Below are 17,713 nucleotides of genomic sequence, written 5' to 3'. Positions count from 1 at the left end.
TAATCATTTTGAGACTACAGATTGAGTTTTGAAAGTTGTTGGTGTGTTTTTTTTTCCTTTGCGCTGAAATGTTGGACTGTCCCTTTAAAAGTTCCTGGTTTGCGTTTCCATGCAAACAGAGGGGGACTGGACGCTGGAGGCGAAGGGCTGTAGAAAGTTTGGAAACCGCCGTCAAACAACAACGACGGCAGGAGGAAGAAAAGTTAAACTGGTCGTTAACCCTGAAAATCTTGCAGGACAACAGAAAGCGATGGACGCCAGCTCCGTCCGCGAGGAGCGGTGAGTTTATGAGGAGCTTTTTCTCAGCGTCTGAAGTTCTGCTAGAATCAATCTGAGCTGCTGACTTCTGCCATGCTTTAACGTGTGAACAGGAGTCTGTCTGCAGCGGGGTCCAGCCTCAGCCGTGACGTGACGACGGCAGAATCCGGTGACAGAACCGAGACCGCCGCGATCTTAAGACTGCTGGAGGTCCGCCGAGAGGAGGAGGAGCTGGACGTAAAGATGGAGGAGCGCAGACAGGTGCGGACTTCCCTCTGTGTGGAGGGTCAAATATGTACGGAAGCCCATTTCCGCCAAACACAGAAACAATATCCTCATGGTAAGATATATATATATATATATATATATATATATATATATATATATATATATATATATATATATATATATATGAAAAAAAAAATCTAAATTATGAGGTAAAAAGTTGAATTCAATTACAAGATTAAAAATCATTTGAGATAAAAAATCAAAAATATTAGATAAAAACTGACCTTTTTAAATCAACTGTTTATATCATAATTTGAACTTTTTTATCTCTTAATTATGACTTTTTATGTCATAAATGATTTTATCTCATAATATAAACTTTTTATTTAATAATTTTGGCTTTGTATCTCATGATTTTGACTTTGAATCTTATAATTATGACTTTTTGTCTCTTAATTTAAACTTTTTATCTCATATTTTCTTTCAACAAACACAAAGCTAGACGTGACTTACTGCCAGTCACTGCACGAGTACTTGCCCTAAGATCGACTTTTTATCTCATAATTTTGACTTTTTAATCCAATAGTTACGACTTTTTGTCCCATAATGACTTTTTATCTTATAATTTCAACCTTTTTTTCTCATAATTTAAACTTTTTATCTCTGGAATATGATGTTTAATCTCATAAATGACTTTATTTCATACTTTCAACAGAATTATGACATTTTATCTTATAATTTTAACTTTTTATTCATAATTGATCATTCAACTTAAAATAAGCAAACCAAACACACAAAGCTAGACATGACTTGCTGATAGTCACTGAACAAACATGCACCCTAAGATCAACTTTTTATTTCATAATAATAACTTTTTTAATTTCATAATTCTGACTCACAGTGGGGATATTTTTTTTTCTTCCACTGGCAGAAATGGGCTTCCACAAATAAATAAAAATTATAGATAATAAATACATACATAAATAAATATCCCTATGAAATAAACAAAGATGGAATTAAATAAAACTTGAATTAAATAAATAAACTATTAAATATATACACATGTAAGTATAAATATATAAATAATTCAGTGTAGTTCAATAAATAAACATTTAAAAGTTTTTTTGTTCAACAATAATCCAAAACTCAAAGATATTAAGTTTACTATAATGTAAAACCAGGAAGTTCACACATTTAAAGCTCCTGCTCACTCAAAATGTGTGTTGCTCATTAGTTCACTTACATGTTTGAGTTTTATTGAGAATTTTTCATTGAGTTTTAGTTCAGAGGTCAGACTTGTCCTGGCCAATACAGCGGCAGCATTGATGTATGGATGTTTTATTGTGCGGCTTCAGTGTTTTAGAGGGTTAGTTCAGATTCACCAAAGTCACACAATAACACAACAAACTGACCAAATGAGGCAGTGGTACACAAGCAGCTCCTGCGTTCTGCGAGGTAAAATAGCTGTTTTTGCCAAAGGAGTCTGGTATGTTTGGAAACAGCGATATTTGGTTTATGTAAAGGCGATTTCTCATAAGAAAGGACTGTCTGTGGTGAAAATATTCTAAATCTTGCGTACACTGAAACTGGCTAAAATAAGTTTTGCTGCTGACCCTGTTTACACTGACTGTCAATAAGCACCTCATACAACCCCACTTCAAAAAATACAGTCCACTCCTTTAATGCTCACTGTCCGTGCATCATAAATATTTCTAAGTAGCTAATCTGCCGTGTGTGTTTTAATGCAGCTTAAAGAGAGTTTGAAACAACAGATGGAGGAGTTGGAGAAGAAGATTCAGGAAGTGGCTGAGTCACGCTCGAGATTTGACGTATTTCTGAAGGTACAGCAGGGGACCACTTCACACACAGCTCCCGCATCACACCTTACATGTTGAATTTCAGTTTCACCGGGCAGCAACACTATAACTAAAACCTTCTCTGTCCCTCTGAGTAGGATGAATATAATATTAATTCGTGGGCTGAGAAAGCAGAGAGGGCGAGGCAGGAGTGTCTGCTGAAGGCCATAGAGATTAAGAGGCTGACGGAGGAGACTGTTCGACTGGTGGAGAGGAAACAGGAGCTACTGCGTCAGGTGGAGAGACACACTCCATATCGGGACTTCATGGAGCGAATGGTCAAAATGACTCAGGTAATGCAAGGTTGTACATATGGCCGGGCAACATGTGACTAAATCTAAGGCATAGTTCGTTATAATATAATATTTATCCATTTTACTAAACCACCTGTCAGTTCAGAGCCTGTTTAAAACACATAGTACCACCTTACACATCAGTTCCTATAGTTTTCAAAGTAACAAGATACTTTTAACTCATCTTTTTGCTGCTCGCGGATTGAATTTCAACAACAAAGATTAATTGAAAGGCAAAGCAGACTTTTCCCATGGAATAATCCCTCTCAGTCATCACCCACAAACCTTAGAAGCGTGTGGCAGCAGCTGCATCTGCACCCATACCCTCTTATTATCTCCTTGTTTCGCTGTGTTCGGGACACTTTATCAACCCAAAACGTTAGTATTTGACGTCCTGGGACTGAGACTGAACAATCAACTATCTGTCTGATGCGTTTACAAGCAGTAACTGACAAATCCTACTTATTCTACCTTTATTAAGATCAGTTCTGATCACACAGAGTTAAGCCCAGGATGCAGCGATGGTGCTGCTGCAAAATAGTGTCAAGAGGGAACTTGTTTTGGTGGAACATTTGCACATCTGGAGGTGAGTCCTGGCCAAATCACCCCAAAAGAAAAGGTAACAACTGCTAGCTTGTTTACATCCTTGTTTAGCGTCCGAGGTGCAGCTGGGAGGGTGTCGTCTTTCCCAGCAACTTTGAAAATGTAGATAGCAGACGCCACAATGCCGACTGAAACCAAGCAACCAATGACAGGCTTATACCCGCAGAGTGCATCTGACGAATCAGACTTGGGTTCAGCAAAACTCAGTTTAAAATGAGTACATCCAGATTTTAAATTCAGTTGCACAATTTGAAACTAATCTCTGTTTAGGAAATCATTTCGTAAACTTTACTGATGTAAACAGAAACTAAATAGAGATTAATCCATATGGACATGCTCATTTACCAAAATTAAAAAAACATGAATAAATAAAATAATAAAATAAAATTGAAAAATGAATTTGCACACTGTTGGGAGAGATTTCTGAACAAAACATTACATTGTGACATTACATTATATAAGGAGAAGTTTGTATTTAATCTGTCTTAATTTTAAGATAATTTAAAAGTTTTATGCAACATATTTTTAAGTTAAACCCTGATTTAATTGGGTCTTAACATTAATCCTTGTTCATGCACAGTGGCATAACGAGTCAGCACCGGGCCCTAATGCAAGATTATCAAACCAGGCTCTGTCTAAATTATGCAATTTTAAAACGACCAACAACAGTGAAATGCACCGCAGTGATATAGAGGAGAAGTCAAAATAGCAAGGCCAAGATAGTGATAAACTAGCCTGACAAAATGTGGTGTTGGAGCATCATAACAGTTTAAAGCATCATCACTGTCGGAGCAGCTTCTCATACATGAAAACAGGCGACAGCACAACTTTACATGGATGAAAACCATATAGTTTAACAGGTGACAGCGCAGCTTAAAACAGATGCAAATACAGTTTACTCTGTGATGCCGCACCCTCACATTGATAACAATCTTCATGTCTACATGTTGGCATTAGCAAATTAACAAAAACAAAAGTATGTCGGCTGATTATTTGTCAAATAAAATAATAAATAAGTTCAACTTACATCATAGGTGCACGTCCATAACTGCAATAACCCAGAAAATGTAAAATGCCTAACAGGTTTCTTCACACAACTCCTTCAGAATAAGGAAATGTTTTTAACTGAAAAATTGTGCCAAGAGTCCAAAGCTCATTTTGACTCCCTTAATCTTGACTCTTGACTTGATGGCGGCCTAAACAGTGACCACACTTATTAAATATCTCACATTGTTGTGTAAAATTGCACCTCTGTCTTGTTCGTACAAGTTAATGTTTTATTTTACAAAAGTTTGATAATTTGTATGATGTTAGCAGCAGGTGTCTATGACAAACTGTGACATGTTTAGAGTAGATAATGAAGTTTAATGTTGCTGTTACATCATTAATGTGTGTGTGTGTTACAGTCTGAAGATGCTGACCGGCTCGCCGATCATATAGAGCGTCTTCTCCACTTAAAAGACCAGCTCATTCAGAAGGACACTGAGGCGCAGGAGAAGATCGACCAGCAGAGGAAAAGACTGCTGATGATGGAGGACCAGCATCGTTTGCTGCGGCTGCACAAGAAAAACCAGCTGGCCCAGCTGGAGACTGACCTGGAGGAGACGTGCTCTGAAACTCTAACATGGGTACCAGACATAAGCCACGCCTCAAAAGCCGCCATCAGAGCTTGGACCTGATCACATGTTGCTTAAAGACTGAACTGCCATCTTACGTATGAAATTCAGGGAAACTAAAAAAAGACGGAAGGGTCTTTACAGCATAAACTAACCATCTAATGCTCTGCTGCCATACTTTGGTTCCAGCAGTCTACAACCCAACATATCTATGACCTCTGATGAAGAAATGCCTCTAAAAAAAGATAAACTACGATAAACATTAGTTCTAATCTGAATTTATCAGAACCAGATTTAAATCCAGATTTTAAATTAAGTTGCACAATTAAACACTAATCTGTCTTTAGTAAATTAAATGTTAAATCTCAGCTTTACATTGTTTGCTAACTCACTAAAAAGTATCCAAAGATGATTATATTCATATTTAGCTAATGTTATGATAATATCATGTATTCAAATGAAACTTTCACAAACCTCCTCTGATTATTAATTGTTCTTTGGTTTGAACCAACCCTCACCTGTTAAACATCAGACATACTGTATATTGTACACTACATGGCCAAAAAAAAAAAAAAAAAAAAAAAAAAAATCATGTCAGATCCTTCCACTGGATAATTACTGCAGTGATTAATGTGTTTCAGCTGACAACATGTTATTGAACCCTAAATGATGCAGTGAGCAGCTTCTCATTTCTTAAACAACCATGTCAGAAGACATTTCCTGTGGCTGAGGAAAAGATGTGACTCTTTTTCAGAAGAGTCAAATTATTGTCCTGCATCAAGCAAAGAAAACAACTAAGGAGACTGATGAAACTACAAAAACTGGATTAAGAACTGTCCAACGCATCATTAAAACCTCGAAGGATAGTGGAGAACCATCATCTTCCAGGAAGAAATGTGGTTGGAAAAAAATCTTGAATGATCATGATCAGAGATCACTGAAACGTTTGGTCAAATCAAATTGTAAAAATCAACAGTAGAACTCATGGCTGAGTTTAATAGTAAAAGTAAAAGCATTTCCACACAAACAATGTGAAGAGAACTCAAGGGATTGAGACTAAACATCTGTGTAGCCTTAAGAAAAACACTTATCAGTGAGGATAATCAGAGAAAAGGCTTCAGTTTTCTAGAGAGCATAAAGATTGGACTGTGGACCGTGGAAAAGGGTCATGTGGTCTGATGAGTCCAGATTTACCCTGTTCCACAGTGATGGGGGCATCAGGGTAAGAAGAGAGGCAGATTAAGTGATGTTCCCATTAAGCCCAGTGGGGGCAGTGTTATGATCTGGGGTTGCTTCAGTTGCTCAGGTCGAGGTTCAGCAACCTTATGAGCCCAAAAAAAAAAAAAAAAAAGCAAATAAATGGAAATAAAAAGAAGAGAGAAGGAATAATACAGATTTTGTGAACAATATGACATCCCATGAACCCTGTAAAGTATGTTTATAATCATATTTGGATACTATTTAGAGTTCAGTTTCTGATGTCTGGTTTGTTTGTGATGTCCCGTCCCGTCCTGTCTTTGTTGAATTTCCTTGATCAAAGTTGGTTGTCCCCGTCTGTCTACATACAGGAGAGGAAGTGGAAGCACATCCAGGAAACCGCAGCAAAGAAAACACTCCTACTGGGACAGATCAAGATGGCGACCCTCAACCTCTATGAAAAGACAGAAGATGAGGGGGTGGATATCAATGACACGGAGAAACAGCTGGACAAGGTATGTACACCCCGACCGAGCAGAGATGAAGACAGAGCAACAGAAAACGATTAATTTACTGTTTCCTACCGTCTCTTTCTTTTAGATCCAGCGGTTCATCGAGGACCACCACAACATCGTGAAGAGGTATCAAACAGGACAGAGCGAAGAACAGAAAGGAGAAGAACAGAAAAAAGGCAAGGCCAAAAAGTGGAATTCATAGAACCGGCATTGAATGGTGGATTTAAAGTTTGGTAGTTGTTTTAAATGTAAATCTCTTTAATGTGATGTAATATATGTAAAACTCTGTTAACTGAACTCTTAACAGACAATAACAAATCAACAACTGATCAATCATTTTGACGAGGATTCCTGACTGGATCTACTTGGTAATTACTGTATATTAACTGTCTGTCAGTGATGTAGAAATATCAAGGTAGAGTGTAAAATCAGCAGCCACTCTGGATCTTGAGATAATTTACTTTTCTAGTAAATAAAAATATTGTTTGAGTTTTATAAACAAGGTGAATAATGGTTAATAGTTAATCTTCTAAAGACTATGAACAAAAAAAAAAAAAAAGTTTTCTCAACTTTGTCAGTGAAGAGGGCAATTATGATTTGAGTTTTTTGTTTTTCATTATTTACCAAATGCCTATTTTTTAACCTGTGCTACATGGCAATCTCTTGTAATGTATTGAAAGTAGAGAAAGGAAGAGTTAAACATAAATGTAGTGCATGCTGGGAGGTCGGCTAATAACGTCAATGTTTCTAAACTTAAATAAACAGGTTTAGTGAATGGTTAGTAGGACGTTAATGTAGATCCTTATTCTGATTTCCAGGGTAATAATGTGATAATATGTTGTGATAGTTCAGACAGTAATTTTAACTTGTTAAATACTGTGTCATGTTGCAATATCAGATAAGTTACTCTCTTGATGTTTCACTCCCCAGCGCCTCCTGTCTCCATCACTGCCAGGTCAATGTATTATACTGTCTACATGTGACACAAGGTCCTGTACTGCCACCCTGTGGCCACTGAAAGAATAGTTTTTATTGTTCTGTATGTTTATATAGTTTTCAGCCGTTTCTAACTGTAACAAAGTTCTTTTGTTTATGTTTATTTTTCCCCACACTGGTGGGTATGTGGTAAATCACTGCATTTTTTAAACTTGTTGATCTGTTTTCAGTGTAAACCCACCAATGTTGTTTCCTATGAACTTCTGTGATTAAAATGTAATCTTAGCAAATGAGGTTGATCTTGGTTGCTAAGTATATTAGGTGCATAGAATAACGTAATTACACGACTTTTCTTTGTTTTGATAACGGCATTAAATATCAGTAATTGGCCACCCTGCTGTCTTAACATCGGCCGTCGAAACACCCATATTGGTCAGCCACTAATTCAGATATTAAATGTTGCTCTAAAAAGCGTGGTAATCTATTACATTCTGTCGCTGACAATAATAATAAACAATACCAGTTTAAAACTGAAACTATTTTATTAAAAGAACAACACATACATGACAAAACACAGAACATCTGGTATAGTGGAATTTGCACAACTGGCTGGTTTTTGTATAAAACTGTTTCTCAAAAAGTGCGTCTTAAAATACAGTAACTTACATATTTATATAAGTAACACATTCAGCCACAGACAGTTCAAAAACTTACTCTAAATTACATTTCAATTATCTAAACTTTTATGTCTTTTCATTCAAAAATTTTCAAGTATTTTCATAGTATTTCATGTTTTTAAATTACAAAAAATTAAAAAGCAAAATCCTGACATTCATTCATGTACCACTAGAGGGGTTTTTGCATACCTCCGCTGGTTCAGGTACCACAGTTTGAGAAAATAAGGTATTAGAGCATCTCAAACTATTGACTCTCTACAGTGTGTCAGTGACGCACCAGAATAATGAAATTGGTCACTATTTTTTCTTGGTCTTTTTGCCTTTCCCCTTTTGGGACTTCTTACTTTTGTCCTTGTTCTTCAAGGCCTTGCGAGTGCTGTATCCTCTCCACCAGGCCTGGGCAATAATAGCAGCTTTGGTCTTCAGCTCCAGATCCATCAGCTCCTGCCTCCTCTTCTCTTCCGCCAGCCGACGCCTCTCCACGATCTGGTTGTACTCCACCTCTAGGGCAGAGAAGGGCGTCTCCAGCTGCCTCAGCTCCTCCTCCTCTCTTTCCAGCTCTGTTTTATTTGCGTCCAGTTTGGCCTGACACAGGTGATGGTTTTGGACAGTGATGAGCAGTGAAGAAGAGAAGATACAGTAGAAGATAAAAGTAGTTAACTCAGAAATATGACAGAAAGAAGGCCCATTTATATTAGATCATTCAGTATTCATAGATGAATATTATAGCAGGATGATGCCTAAACACAATATCCTGAATATAGTTTCACAAAATCAGCAGATGTTCATCTGTGAATTGGCTGATATGTTGCTGGATTACTTCTAAAAGCAACATAATCGCATCTTAAGCTAGCTAATGTAGTGAACAATTTTTCAAATACTTTTTTCTTTAGTTTCTAACTTTCAAAGATTTAACTTTATTTAAAAAAGTAAAAAAAAAAGTAAATTATCTCAACTATGTCGTCAAAACTTTTTTTTTCTTAGTTTATTTTAAAACTTAAGAGTTTGAGTTTGATTCAAAAATCAAAATCTATTACAGTAAGTTGCCTTGAAGTTTTGAGTTGTCGCAACATTTTTAGGTTTGTTTTCTTGATGAGAGGGAAAACTCAGCCTAAATGTATTTACAAATGTTTCTTTTTATTATATTTATATATTATTTATAAAATATTTAACATTCATGATATATGGTGATGCGGAAATGGCACATTGATAAGGCCTACTGTGAATTGGGTCATGATGGTTTGTCATTTTTAAAAAGCAGGTCCCCAGAAAAAAAAATTGGTAAACACTAATCTAGCCCATGCATGTATTATAATAAACATTTTATTCATATTATATGTTTATGATCTCAATATAGCCTTTATCAGCAGTGGTTGTAGCTGGTAACATTAATAGTAGCAGGCTAGAAAAATGTAATTTCATCTTTAAGTACATTTTGGATTTGAAGACTACACAAACTGAAACAACCTTTATTGTTATATATTTCATTTTAAATGAACTGTATGATAGTTGTACACATATGTCTGCTTATTTTTCCTCGACTTCTGCTTTCAGAGCTAGTAGTTATTATTATAGTTTTTAAAAAAATAAAAAAAACTCAAAGGCAATGTCTATACTTTGTTTTGTACTAAGCTACGCCTGCCAAACGTATCTCAGCCCCATGCTGTCATGAGCACCCGCTTCTCGTCCATGAGCAGAAGCAAGGTTGTAGTTCATCATATTAAAGAGAAGGCTGATCTTTCCAAAACTAGGTTACTCACACCTAAACAATCTGTATAGATAAATGGAACTACAGGTAAAAGGAAAATTATGTATTGTTGATTTTTGGATGTAGTGTCGCATTTGGTGTGACATTTAACTACAATATCTTAGGTCATGAACTTAAACTATCGTGTTAAACAGGCTGAATATAGTCTCAACAAACATGAAGTATCCAGAGTAAACATTAAGTATCTTTTCCAGGAACTTTTGGTGCTTTTGTTCTGTCAGAGTTTTTACCGTCATTTCCTCCATTTCCTTGTCAAAGTTCTGGAGCAAGTCTTCAATCTGTTCCTCCACTTTTTTATTTTTCTGCCAAGGGGAAATACAATGACAGTTGATATGTCTTTTTTCTTTTTAATGAAAAATTAATATGTTGCAGCGACCAAAATGTGAAATGGTAGATGCACCAAACTTACCTCCATGGGCATTCTCTCTTCCTCTTTGTTTTTAAGGATCAAAGTGTTGAGCTGAACTTTCACTCGATCAATTTCCTGCTGGATGCTGCAGAACTCCGCATCTGATGTCTTCATAACCGAATGACTCTGCTCGTCTTTAAGAGCTGCCATGGCTGCTTGTTGGGCTTTTTCCTTCGAATTCAACTCTTCAAGCTCACAAGCTTTCTGAGCAATCTGTTACACAAACAGAAACAAAGGAGAGGAGAGGAGAGAGCAGAGGATACATTGACTTAAGTGATAAATTTCCGTTTTTCTGAGGTTCCCAACCTTTTCTATCATTGAGTAAATGACCCCCAACTAAGTGACATATTTTATGGATATTTCAGATTAAAGTCAATGCATAGCAATAACAGCACAGAAATACTGATTAACTGTACAGTTAATCCAAATTGTGAATGCAATAACTGCAGGAAGTTTGTGTAAAATGAGTGATTTGGATAAATCTTGAGCAAATCATTTCCTGTAAATGGTGCATCAGAGGTAAGATTTCCTGATATTTTTAGAAACTTTTTTTTATGAAATCCTGTATGTATTCTGTTTCTTTTAAAATTTCATAAATAATTAACAAGCTTCTTTTTTTCACATTCATTGTTTTCTTCTCCCTGACGCCTTACCATTGATCTATTAGATCATTGGCTGTTTTAACTGCGTTCTTGTCTAATGCAGGATGAGGCTGTTCAGCTGAAAGTGAAAGCTCTGTGAATATAGCTTGCCTTGTCTTTATGCTATGAGAGTTTTTATCTTAATGCTGCGGTTGAGACAAAGTTGGCGGTCGGGATTTACCAGTTGAAATTTCTTACAAATTCAAGAAGACCGTCTTCCCCCCCGTGAAGCTTTGGTGACCTCTAGTAGGGGTCTGGACCCACAAGTTGGGAACCTGTGGACTTCTCACCTCTCCATCTATTTCCTTAATAGATGCAGCCATCTTTTCTTCTCCTAAAATAAGTTTCTTCAGATGAGATTCCTCCCTCTTAGTGAGACTTTCTTCTGGCTCCTCATTGGTCATCAACCTTTCCACCATAAGGCTGTGAAATTCCTCGAGCACTCTGATTACTGTGCGCTCGCCCTCTCCTAATTCGATACCTGGCTGCGCCTCCCAACCAGAAATGACATCAGGATGGTCTCGGATAAGCCTGAGCAGATCCCTGACAGAGTTCTTGAAGTCCCTCTTAAGCTGAGCCCTTGTGCCATCTTCATCCTTCTGTTCCCCACTTGACTCTAGTCTTCCAACTAATACATTATACCTGTCTATTGCCCTGCTGAACTTTTCATCAACACCGGACACACTGATCCACTGGAGGATAGCAGGCAGATTTGCTGCAAGTTTAACTCGAGCGATGCAGTTTTCAATTATGCTGGAGATGCGTTGAGTGTAAGAAGAGAGCAACTTCATCTGTGGCATGTCATGCGCCTGTCGAGGATCCTCCAGTTGCATCTCTGCCATTGTCTTTGCCAGTACTGGTACTTTCTTTGAAGACATCCTGTCAAGAAGAGAGTAAACCATACAAAAAATGTTGTACTCTTGGAATATTTGCAAATCTTGTACACATTAAAAAATCTGAGTAAAACACATATGATTTGAGGCACAGTTTCACAACATAATAGAGCTGCAACAATTAATCCATCAGTGCACTGGTTACCGTTTAGTTGGAGCATCCACTCCTTGTATCTAAGGAAAGCTGAGCCCCCACAGCCTGCACACACGTGCACATACACCAAAAGAGTAAGTGATCAATTCCAAAGCTTAACTGTCCAAAACATACATCAATTTAATTGTTTCCATTTTTAGAACCTTTACCTTTGGTAAATGTCTCTTTTCTACTATAAACTTAGAACAAGCCCTGCGATGAACTGGTGACTTGTCCAGGGTGTACCCCGCCTCTCGCCCAATGTCAGCTGGGATAGGCTCCAGCAGCCCGCGACCCTTACGGAATAAGCAGTTACAGACAATGAATGAATCAACTTAGAACATTTTTTAACAACCCAACAGAGCAGGCTTACACATGTTCATTCATACCACAAGAACAATAGTGATTCATTATCACAGAGCTTCAGAGGTCACAGAGGTCACAGAGGTGTGGCCTCCAAAGTAGCCTACAAATTTGCCTACTGTTTTTAATTGAGGATAAAAGAAATGTATCTTTTTAAATTGTTTTGTTTACAGACTTTTGCATAATTTGTGATTTTAGTTAACGTGCAAATCGAATTTTGACAATTTCTATGCCTGAGTCTTGGGGACTCCTTGTGATTTCTGGTGCCCCCCTGAGGGAACCCCAGGTTGGGAGCCAAACCTCTGTACAATCTTATGACATATACTGTAGCCTCAAGCCATCGGCATTTTATTTTCCAACATATATGACTCTGGTATTGCTCTGTATTTGTAGCTAATAGCAAACTTACCAGTCGACTTGTTCAACGTGTTGTCTGCGAGCCGAAAATGTTTTTTCCTCTGTTGCTAGGATACCACCAATGCGCGTGGCCGTATCAAACCAATGACGTACGATAAAGAAAATAAATGTATGAGTATTTTAATTTTTATAAGTGAATAAACACACAAATGAATGAATGAATACTCATCATTTAAGCGTTTTTACATTTTTTTTTGATTCATCGACTCATTGACTTGAATTTAGAAAATTTGGCCACTGTCGCAAAGGTTGCCAGGTCCGCAGTTTTCCCGTGGAGTTAGAAGTGTTATCGTCTCGTCTGATTTTGGGTCGGTTTTGTCCCACTGACCTGGCAACCCATCCTGCCGTGAATTGTTTCAGTGTCGTAAATGTTTGTTGATCTAGCTGTACTCTGTATCTGTAGAGCTTTTGTAGTGTCGTTAACAAGTGTCTCTGGTGAATATTAATGTAGATAAACAACAGTTGTATTCGGTTATCGTTTACATGTTATCTGAAATCGCTGAGCATTTTTTCCGGTTGTAAGCCTACTAACGGTCGTGTGTGCGGTGATGATGATGATGATGCCGTGATGGACACAGATGGACTGTCTCAGCCTGTTAGCCCGAGTGACGGTGAACCAGTTGATTCGGTGACAGATGCCATCTGTGACAGGACAAAGACCAAATCTGCAACCGACAGGCCTTGCCCACTTCACACAACTTGAAAGACGTTAACCTAGTCACTGTGTTATCTCACCGGAGACGTTTCAGCTTGTAACAGTTAGCTTACAGCTCAGTTAGCACGGCGTACAGAAGTATTCGTTTTGTTAGCATTAGCTTTTAGCAGCCAAGATGCGCAGTCGTCTTGCGGTTTGCAGAACAAACCATGCACTTGTTTAGTTAGTGAGTAGCTTAACGCTAGATTAAGTTTAATTAAACGTTATCAAATCAAGGCTGGTTGCAGCCTGTTTATCTGTTAGTATGGAGTCTGACGACGATGTGCCTCTCATCTTAACCTGGGACGAAGCAAACAGCGGTCTGCTTACCGAGGAGACTGAGTGCAGAGACGAGAGTAAGTTTTTACTGTCATGTCCCACCATCAGCCATACTGGACCTTTGTGAACTCTGTAAGGCTGGGGTCTTAACCGCTGGCCTTGCTCATGTTATTGCTACTATTATTGCATGATATTAGATATACAGTTGCCAGTATTTGGTACACAAAGCTAAAACTTATGGAGTCCAACGGTATCAGCATTTCAACAACCCCTGCTTTCATAAACTTTCATTTTTTGTTGCAAGTGTTTTAGGTGTTTATTCAGCTTGGTTTGGCTGTATTCTACTGATTAGTGTTTCTAATTTTTACTTGAGGTGGACAAAATATTAAATTCACTATGCAAACTACTGTCTCTAAAATGAAATAAAATTCAATTAACACTTCTCAAAAACAGATTTAACAAGATTAGAGCTGTAATGATTAAAGAAAATCGTTGCCAACGATTTGTTTGTCATTTATCAAGTTGCTTTCAACTCTTTATATGTCAGAATTTTCTGCTTTTCTTTGTCATTTATAATAGTGAATGAATAGTCTTTGTGTTTTGGACTGTTGGTTCAATAAAATAAGCTATTTGAAGATGTCACTTAAGGCTGTGGGAAATTGTGATGAGCATTTTATAGAGCATTCACTTACTGTCCCATATTGGTTGGTGGACAAAAAAGTAAATTTTGTATCCTCTTTGTATGGTAGGGCTGGGTATTGTTAAAAAAACGTTCAATACTAGTACCGGTTGCGATGCTATGACTTTTTTCAATAACAGTTTTATTCAAAGAGCAAAACTTTAGCACACCTGTAAGTAGATAGGTCCATAGGAGAAGAGTCGACAGTAAAAAGCAAAGATTCCCGCACACCATCTGTTGGAGCCACAGTAATATTTTTTATTTCTTTTGTTTCTTGGTTAATTAATTAGAGATAATTATATGTAAATAGAAATGCAGTTTTGTTGTTTGTACACGGGGTGGAGCACTAGGGCACAAACACAGGTAATATAAGGTGAAGATGATGAGCAGCAGGTGTGTGGACAGGGGCAAGCAAACAGTTTTTTGACCGTGTGTGGCAGCATGGAAGTTTGTTGGACAATGTATTGGAACTGAAACTGTTAAATGGATACTTGCCTGTGATGGAAACCTGTCTGAGAAAGAATAATCGACATATAATGATTTACCTGTGTGAAGGTGAGCACATGTGAAAATAAGTGGGTCACCGCATCCAAAGAGACCGGCGTATTAGACATTGGTTTATTGTTGTTGCCAAGAACATGTGTCCAAATAAGTTTTCCCCGTCCACCCCTCGGTGGACTTAAACGTAATGTACGAGGTTTTTATTGAAAGACTCTACACCATCCTCTGCACTTGCAAATTCAAGTTTTATGAACAAAATTACAGTGTGATGACCTTCACACATCACAATGAAGCGCTGATAATAAATCTTGAATTTGCAAGTGCGGGAGAGTGTGGGAATCTTTTAGTTTTTCATTGACAGCAATTTTTTTAAGTCTATTTTGACAAAATTACATTGTACATTACTGCACAAATGTTTATTTTCATTTGGCAGCTCCTTATTGCACACTTAAAGTAGTATAATAACATAAAAATCTAAACATATTTACCACAGTGTGGTTAAACCTAAGTTGTCTGCTTCTGCTTTTTTTTTGAATTTTTCCACTCAAAGCAGTTTTACCAAAAAAAAAAAAAAACACATGGTGATTTATTCCTTAGGTATAGAAATTTGGTATCCAATGACAAGGCATTTTTCGATACGCGATAGTGTTGGAAGGAATTTGGTTAGTGCCAAAATAAACAAGGTTCGGTACCCAGCCCTATCGTGTCTTGCTGTAAATGGAAGAGTATTTAGTAATTTAGTATATGTTGTATATGTAATTATGTTAGTACCTGTTGTGGTAAAAAGTTAAGGCTCACATACTCACCAGATGTGCACTTGTGCGGTCTGAAGACGTTTAATGTTGCTGACAGTAATCTGGATACAAGCTGCACGTCCATGTCACACTACTTTAATGGAGACTGTCCACCGAGCTCTGAGATCACGTGTGTGTGTCTGTGTGTGCAGTACGTATGGGTATCCATGCATCAACTCAACATAGTAATCCTGCTGCCTTTGTATGCCTCACATATAAGCTACAAAATGACCCATCTGAGAACCTGCTGCCTCAGCAGACCGTGCGCCCCTCAGCCCCTCCCTGGTGTTCATGGGGCAGCATGTGTGTGTTGTGTGTGTGAATGTCTGCAGCCTGTGTGTGTACGTGTGTCCGTGTGTGTGAGCATACTGGATCATTTTCTCTGGCTCTGGAGGTGAACAGGAAGAGGAGAAGTTTTTTTTCTCTCAGGATATCTGGGAGTGGTGGCCGAGGAGGACGTATCATACTGTTCTTTCTGATTGCTGCGGGAGCTTTCTGGAAAAAAAAGAGGGAGTTTGAACCTGGACGCTGAGAAAGAAGAAAGGAGAAGGCTGCATTGTCTCACCTCCGTGACAAATCACATGCTTGGACAGAAGTGTGGAGTTCAGTTTTTATTGCCGGTGGCCCTTCAGATCACCACAGAACTAGATTTATTTCATCCTGGGAGAAACGGTCATGACTGCTGAGCTTGTTTGTGTTTCTGGGAGGCTGACCCGTCTGTGTTTTTGACCGGGAGCTCCAAACATGTTATTGTTCTCAAACAAATGAAGGGCTGGAATAGCGCACGGCAGACACGGGGTGGTGTACTTCTGTCAGGTTAACAGCCAGGCCACCGCTGGACTGGAATTTGATCTTCACACTTCATCTGCTGCTGTCATGGTGGAGAGGAAATGTCTGTGACTGCACTTCAGAGACTCGTATGGTCTCCACTACCTTTTTAATTCCAAGGAGTCGTGCCTGAAGCAGAAACATGTGATGTACAGTGTGTGGGAAGAGTGCCCAGATAGACTCACACAGAACTGAAATATGCAGCTGCAGAAAGACACATGGAGGGATTGTTTATTCAAGAAAGAAAGTTATCTTTACGAGAGAACCTGCTTGAATCTGTAAATTAAGATTATTACAGAGTTCATCTGGATTTCATCTTTTTCAGTTGTACTTCTGAGTTTGTTTTGAAGACAGTGCAGGTTTAAAAGATAGTCAATCTAATTTTGTGTTATGTCCGACAATGTTATTAGCAGGGGTGTCACCTGTCTCCAAATCCACGATTTGACTTTTGATTTTAAGGTTATGATTCGATTTTTCTATTTAAAGTTTTTTTTTTGCTCTGACAGCTATGTCATTGTTAGAATGGTGAGTCTTGATCTGTAAAAATCAACAGATCATTTATTTTATGTCCTGACAACTGTCATTAACATATTTAAAGTCTTCTTTAATCATTTAGTCTGTATGATGTATAACACACATTCGGTAAACTATACTCTTTCATCTTTAAAGTGCTGTTTATTTCTTCAGACATGCACCAGACAGCACAAGTAGGCAGGGGTGGACAGAAAAAAAATACTGGGAAAATCACAGATTCTGACTTTTATTTCAGTTACTAAAATTGAAAGCTAATTTTGATTGATTTTCCATTCATTCTTGTAACTGTGACACCTCTAGTTGTTAGATAACTAGATGTCTCCTGTGTCTTTTGAAGTCAGTCGAAGTTCCTGTGGTAGCGCAGGATTAAGTCCTCCTGTGGTGTATCTGTCTCGTGTCTGTATCCTGTCTGTGGCAGGAAGAAGGCGTAATAGACAATGTGACATCAGTGCAAACACGGCACTTTCTCACTGACTGGCCACGCTGGGTTCAAAGTTTGAAGTCCACCACTGAGGCACAAGGGTACTTTCACTGTAACTGGAGACAGTATCTCTCATCAAGAAGACTTTTTCCTAAAGAAGCAACCGGTTGTCAAAGACAT

The 17,713-nt window shown here is 38.0% G+C and overlaps 2 protein-coding genes across 3 annotated transcripts; one reads left to right on the top strand and one right to left on the bottom strand.

Moving 5' to 3' along the window:
• The first annotated feature begins 342 nt into the window (after positions 1-342).
• On the top strand, positions 343-7,083 carry cfap73 (cilia and flagella associated protein 73). The gene is made up of 6 exons (XM_084729436.1): positions 343-519; positions 2,235-2,327; positions 2,441-2,635; positions 4,645-4,866; positions 6,423-6,566; positions 6,652-7,083. The coding sequence occupies exons 1-6, from the start codon at positions 502-504 to the stop codon at positions 6,766-6,768; spliced, it is 789 nt and encodes a 262-aa protein (XP_084585562.1). The 5' UTR covers positions 343-501; the 3' UTR covers positions 6,769-7,083.
• A 942-nt stretch (positions 7,084-8,025) lies between these two features.
• drc10 (dynein regulatory complex subunit 10) lies at positions 8,026-17,156 on the bottom strand. Of its 2 annotated transcripts, none has more exons than XM_084728009.1 (5): positions 15,763-17,156; positions 11,288-11,876; positions 10,357-10,569; positions 10,178-10,249; positions 8,026-8,764 (listed from the first exon to the last, which is right to left on the bottom strand). In XM_084728009.1, exons 2-5 carry the CDS (start codon positions 11,873-11,875, stop codon positions 8,477-8,479), a joined length of 1,161 nt encoding a protein of 386 aa, XP_084584135.1. In that variant the 5' UTR covers position 11,876; positions 15,763-17,156; the 3' UTR covers positions 8,026-8,476. The 2 variants fall into 2 exon arrangements, with proteins under 2 accessions (XP_084584135.1, XP_084584136.1); XM_084728010.1 differs by lacking the exon at positions 15,763-17,156 and adding an exon at positions 12,796-13,032.
• Between the last annotated feature and the right edge of the window lie 557 nt (positions 17,157-17,713).

The sequence above is a fragment of the Lutjanus erythropterus genome, chromosome 10, assembly GCF_056507025.1.
Source record: "Lutjanus erythropterus isolate fLutEry1 chromosome 10, fLutEry1.hap2, whole genome shotgun sequence".
NCBI classification, from domain to species: Eukaryota; Metazoa; Chordata; class Actinopteri; order Lutjaniformes; family Lutjanidae; genus Lutjanus; species Lutjanus erythropterus.
Note: the sequence above shows the minus strand (reverse complement) of the source record. Positions and strands in the feature narration are given on the sequence as shown.

What these genes read in the sequence shown, in the direction of transcription:
- cfap73 (XM_084729436.1), top strand. An exon ending in GAATGGTCAAAATGACTCAG is followed by an intron (nt 2,636 to 4,644) that starts GTAATGCAAGGT and finishes TGTGTGTTACAG; the next exon opens with TCTGAAGATGCTGACCGGCT. An exon ending in CGGAGAAACAGCTGGACAAG is followed by an intron (nt 6,567 to 6,651) that starts GTATGTACACCC and finishes TCTTTCTTTTAG; the next exon opens with ATCCAGCGGTTCATCGAGGA.
- drc10 (XM_084728009.1), bottom strand. Translation starts at nt 11,875, where the DNA reads ATGTCTTCAAAGAAAGTACCAGTACTGGCAAAGACAATGGCAGAGATG. An exon ending in AAGAGAGAATGCCCATGGAG is followed by an intron (nt 10,250 to 10,356) that starts GTAAGTTTGGTG and finishes TCCCCTTGGCAG; the next exon opens with AAAAATAAAAAAGTGGAGGA. An exon ending in AGGAAATGGAGGAAATGACG is followed by an intron (nt 8,765 to 10,177) that starts GTAAAAACTCTG and finishes CACCTGTGTCAG; the next exon opens with GCCAAACTGGACGCAAATAA.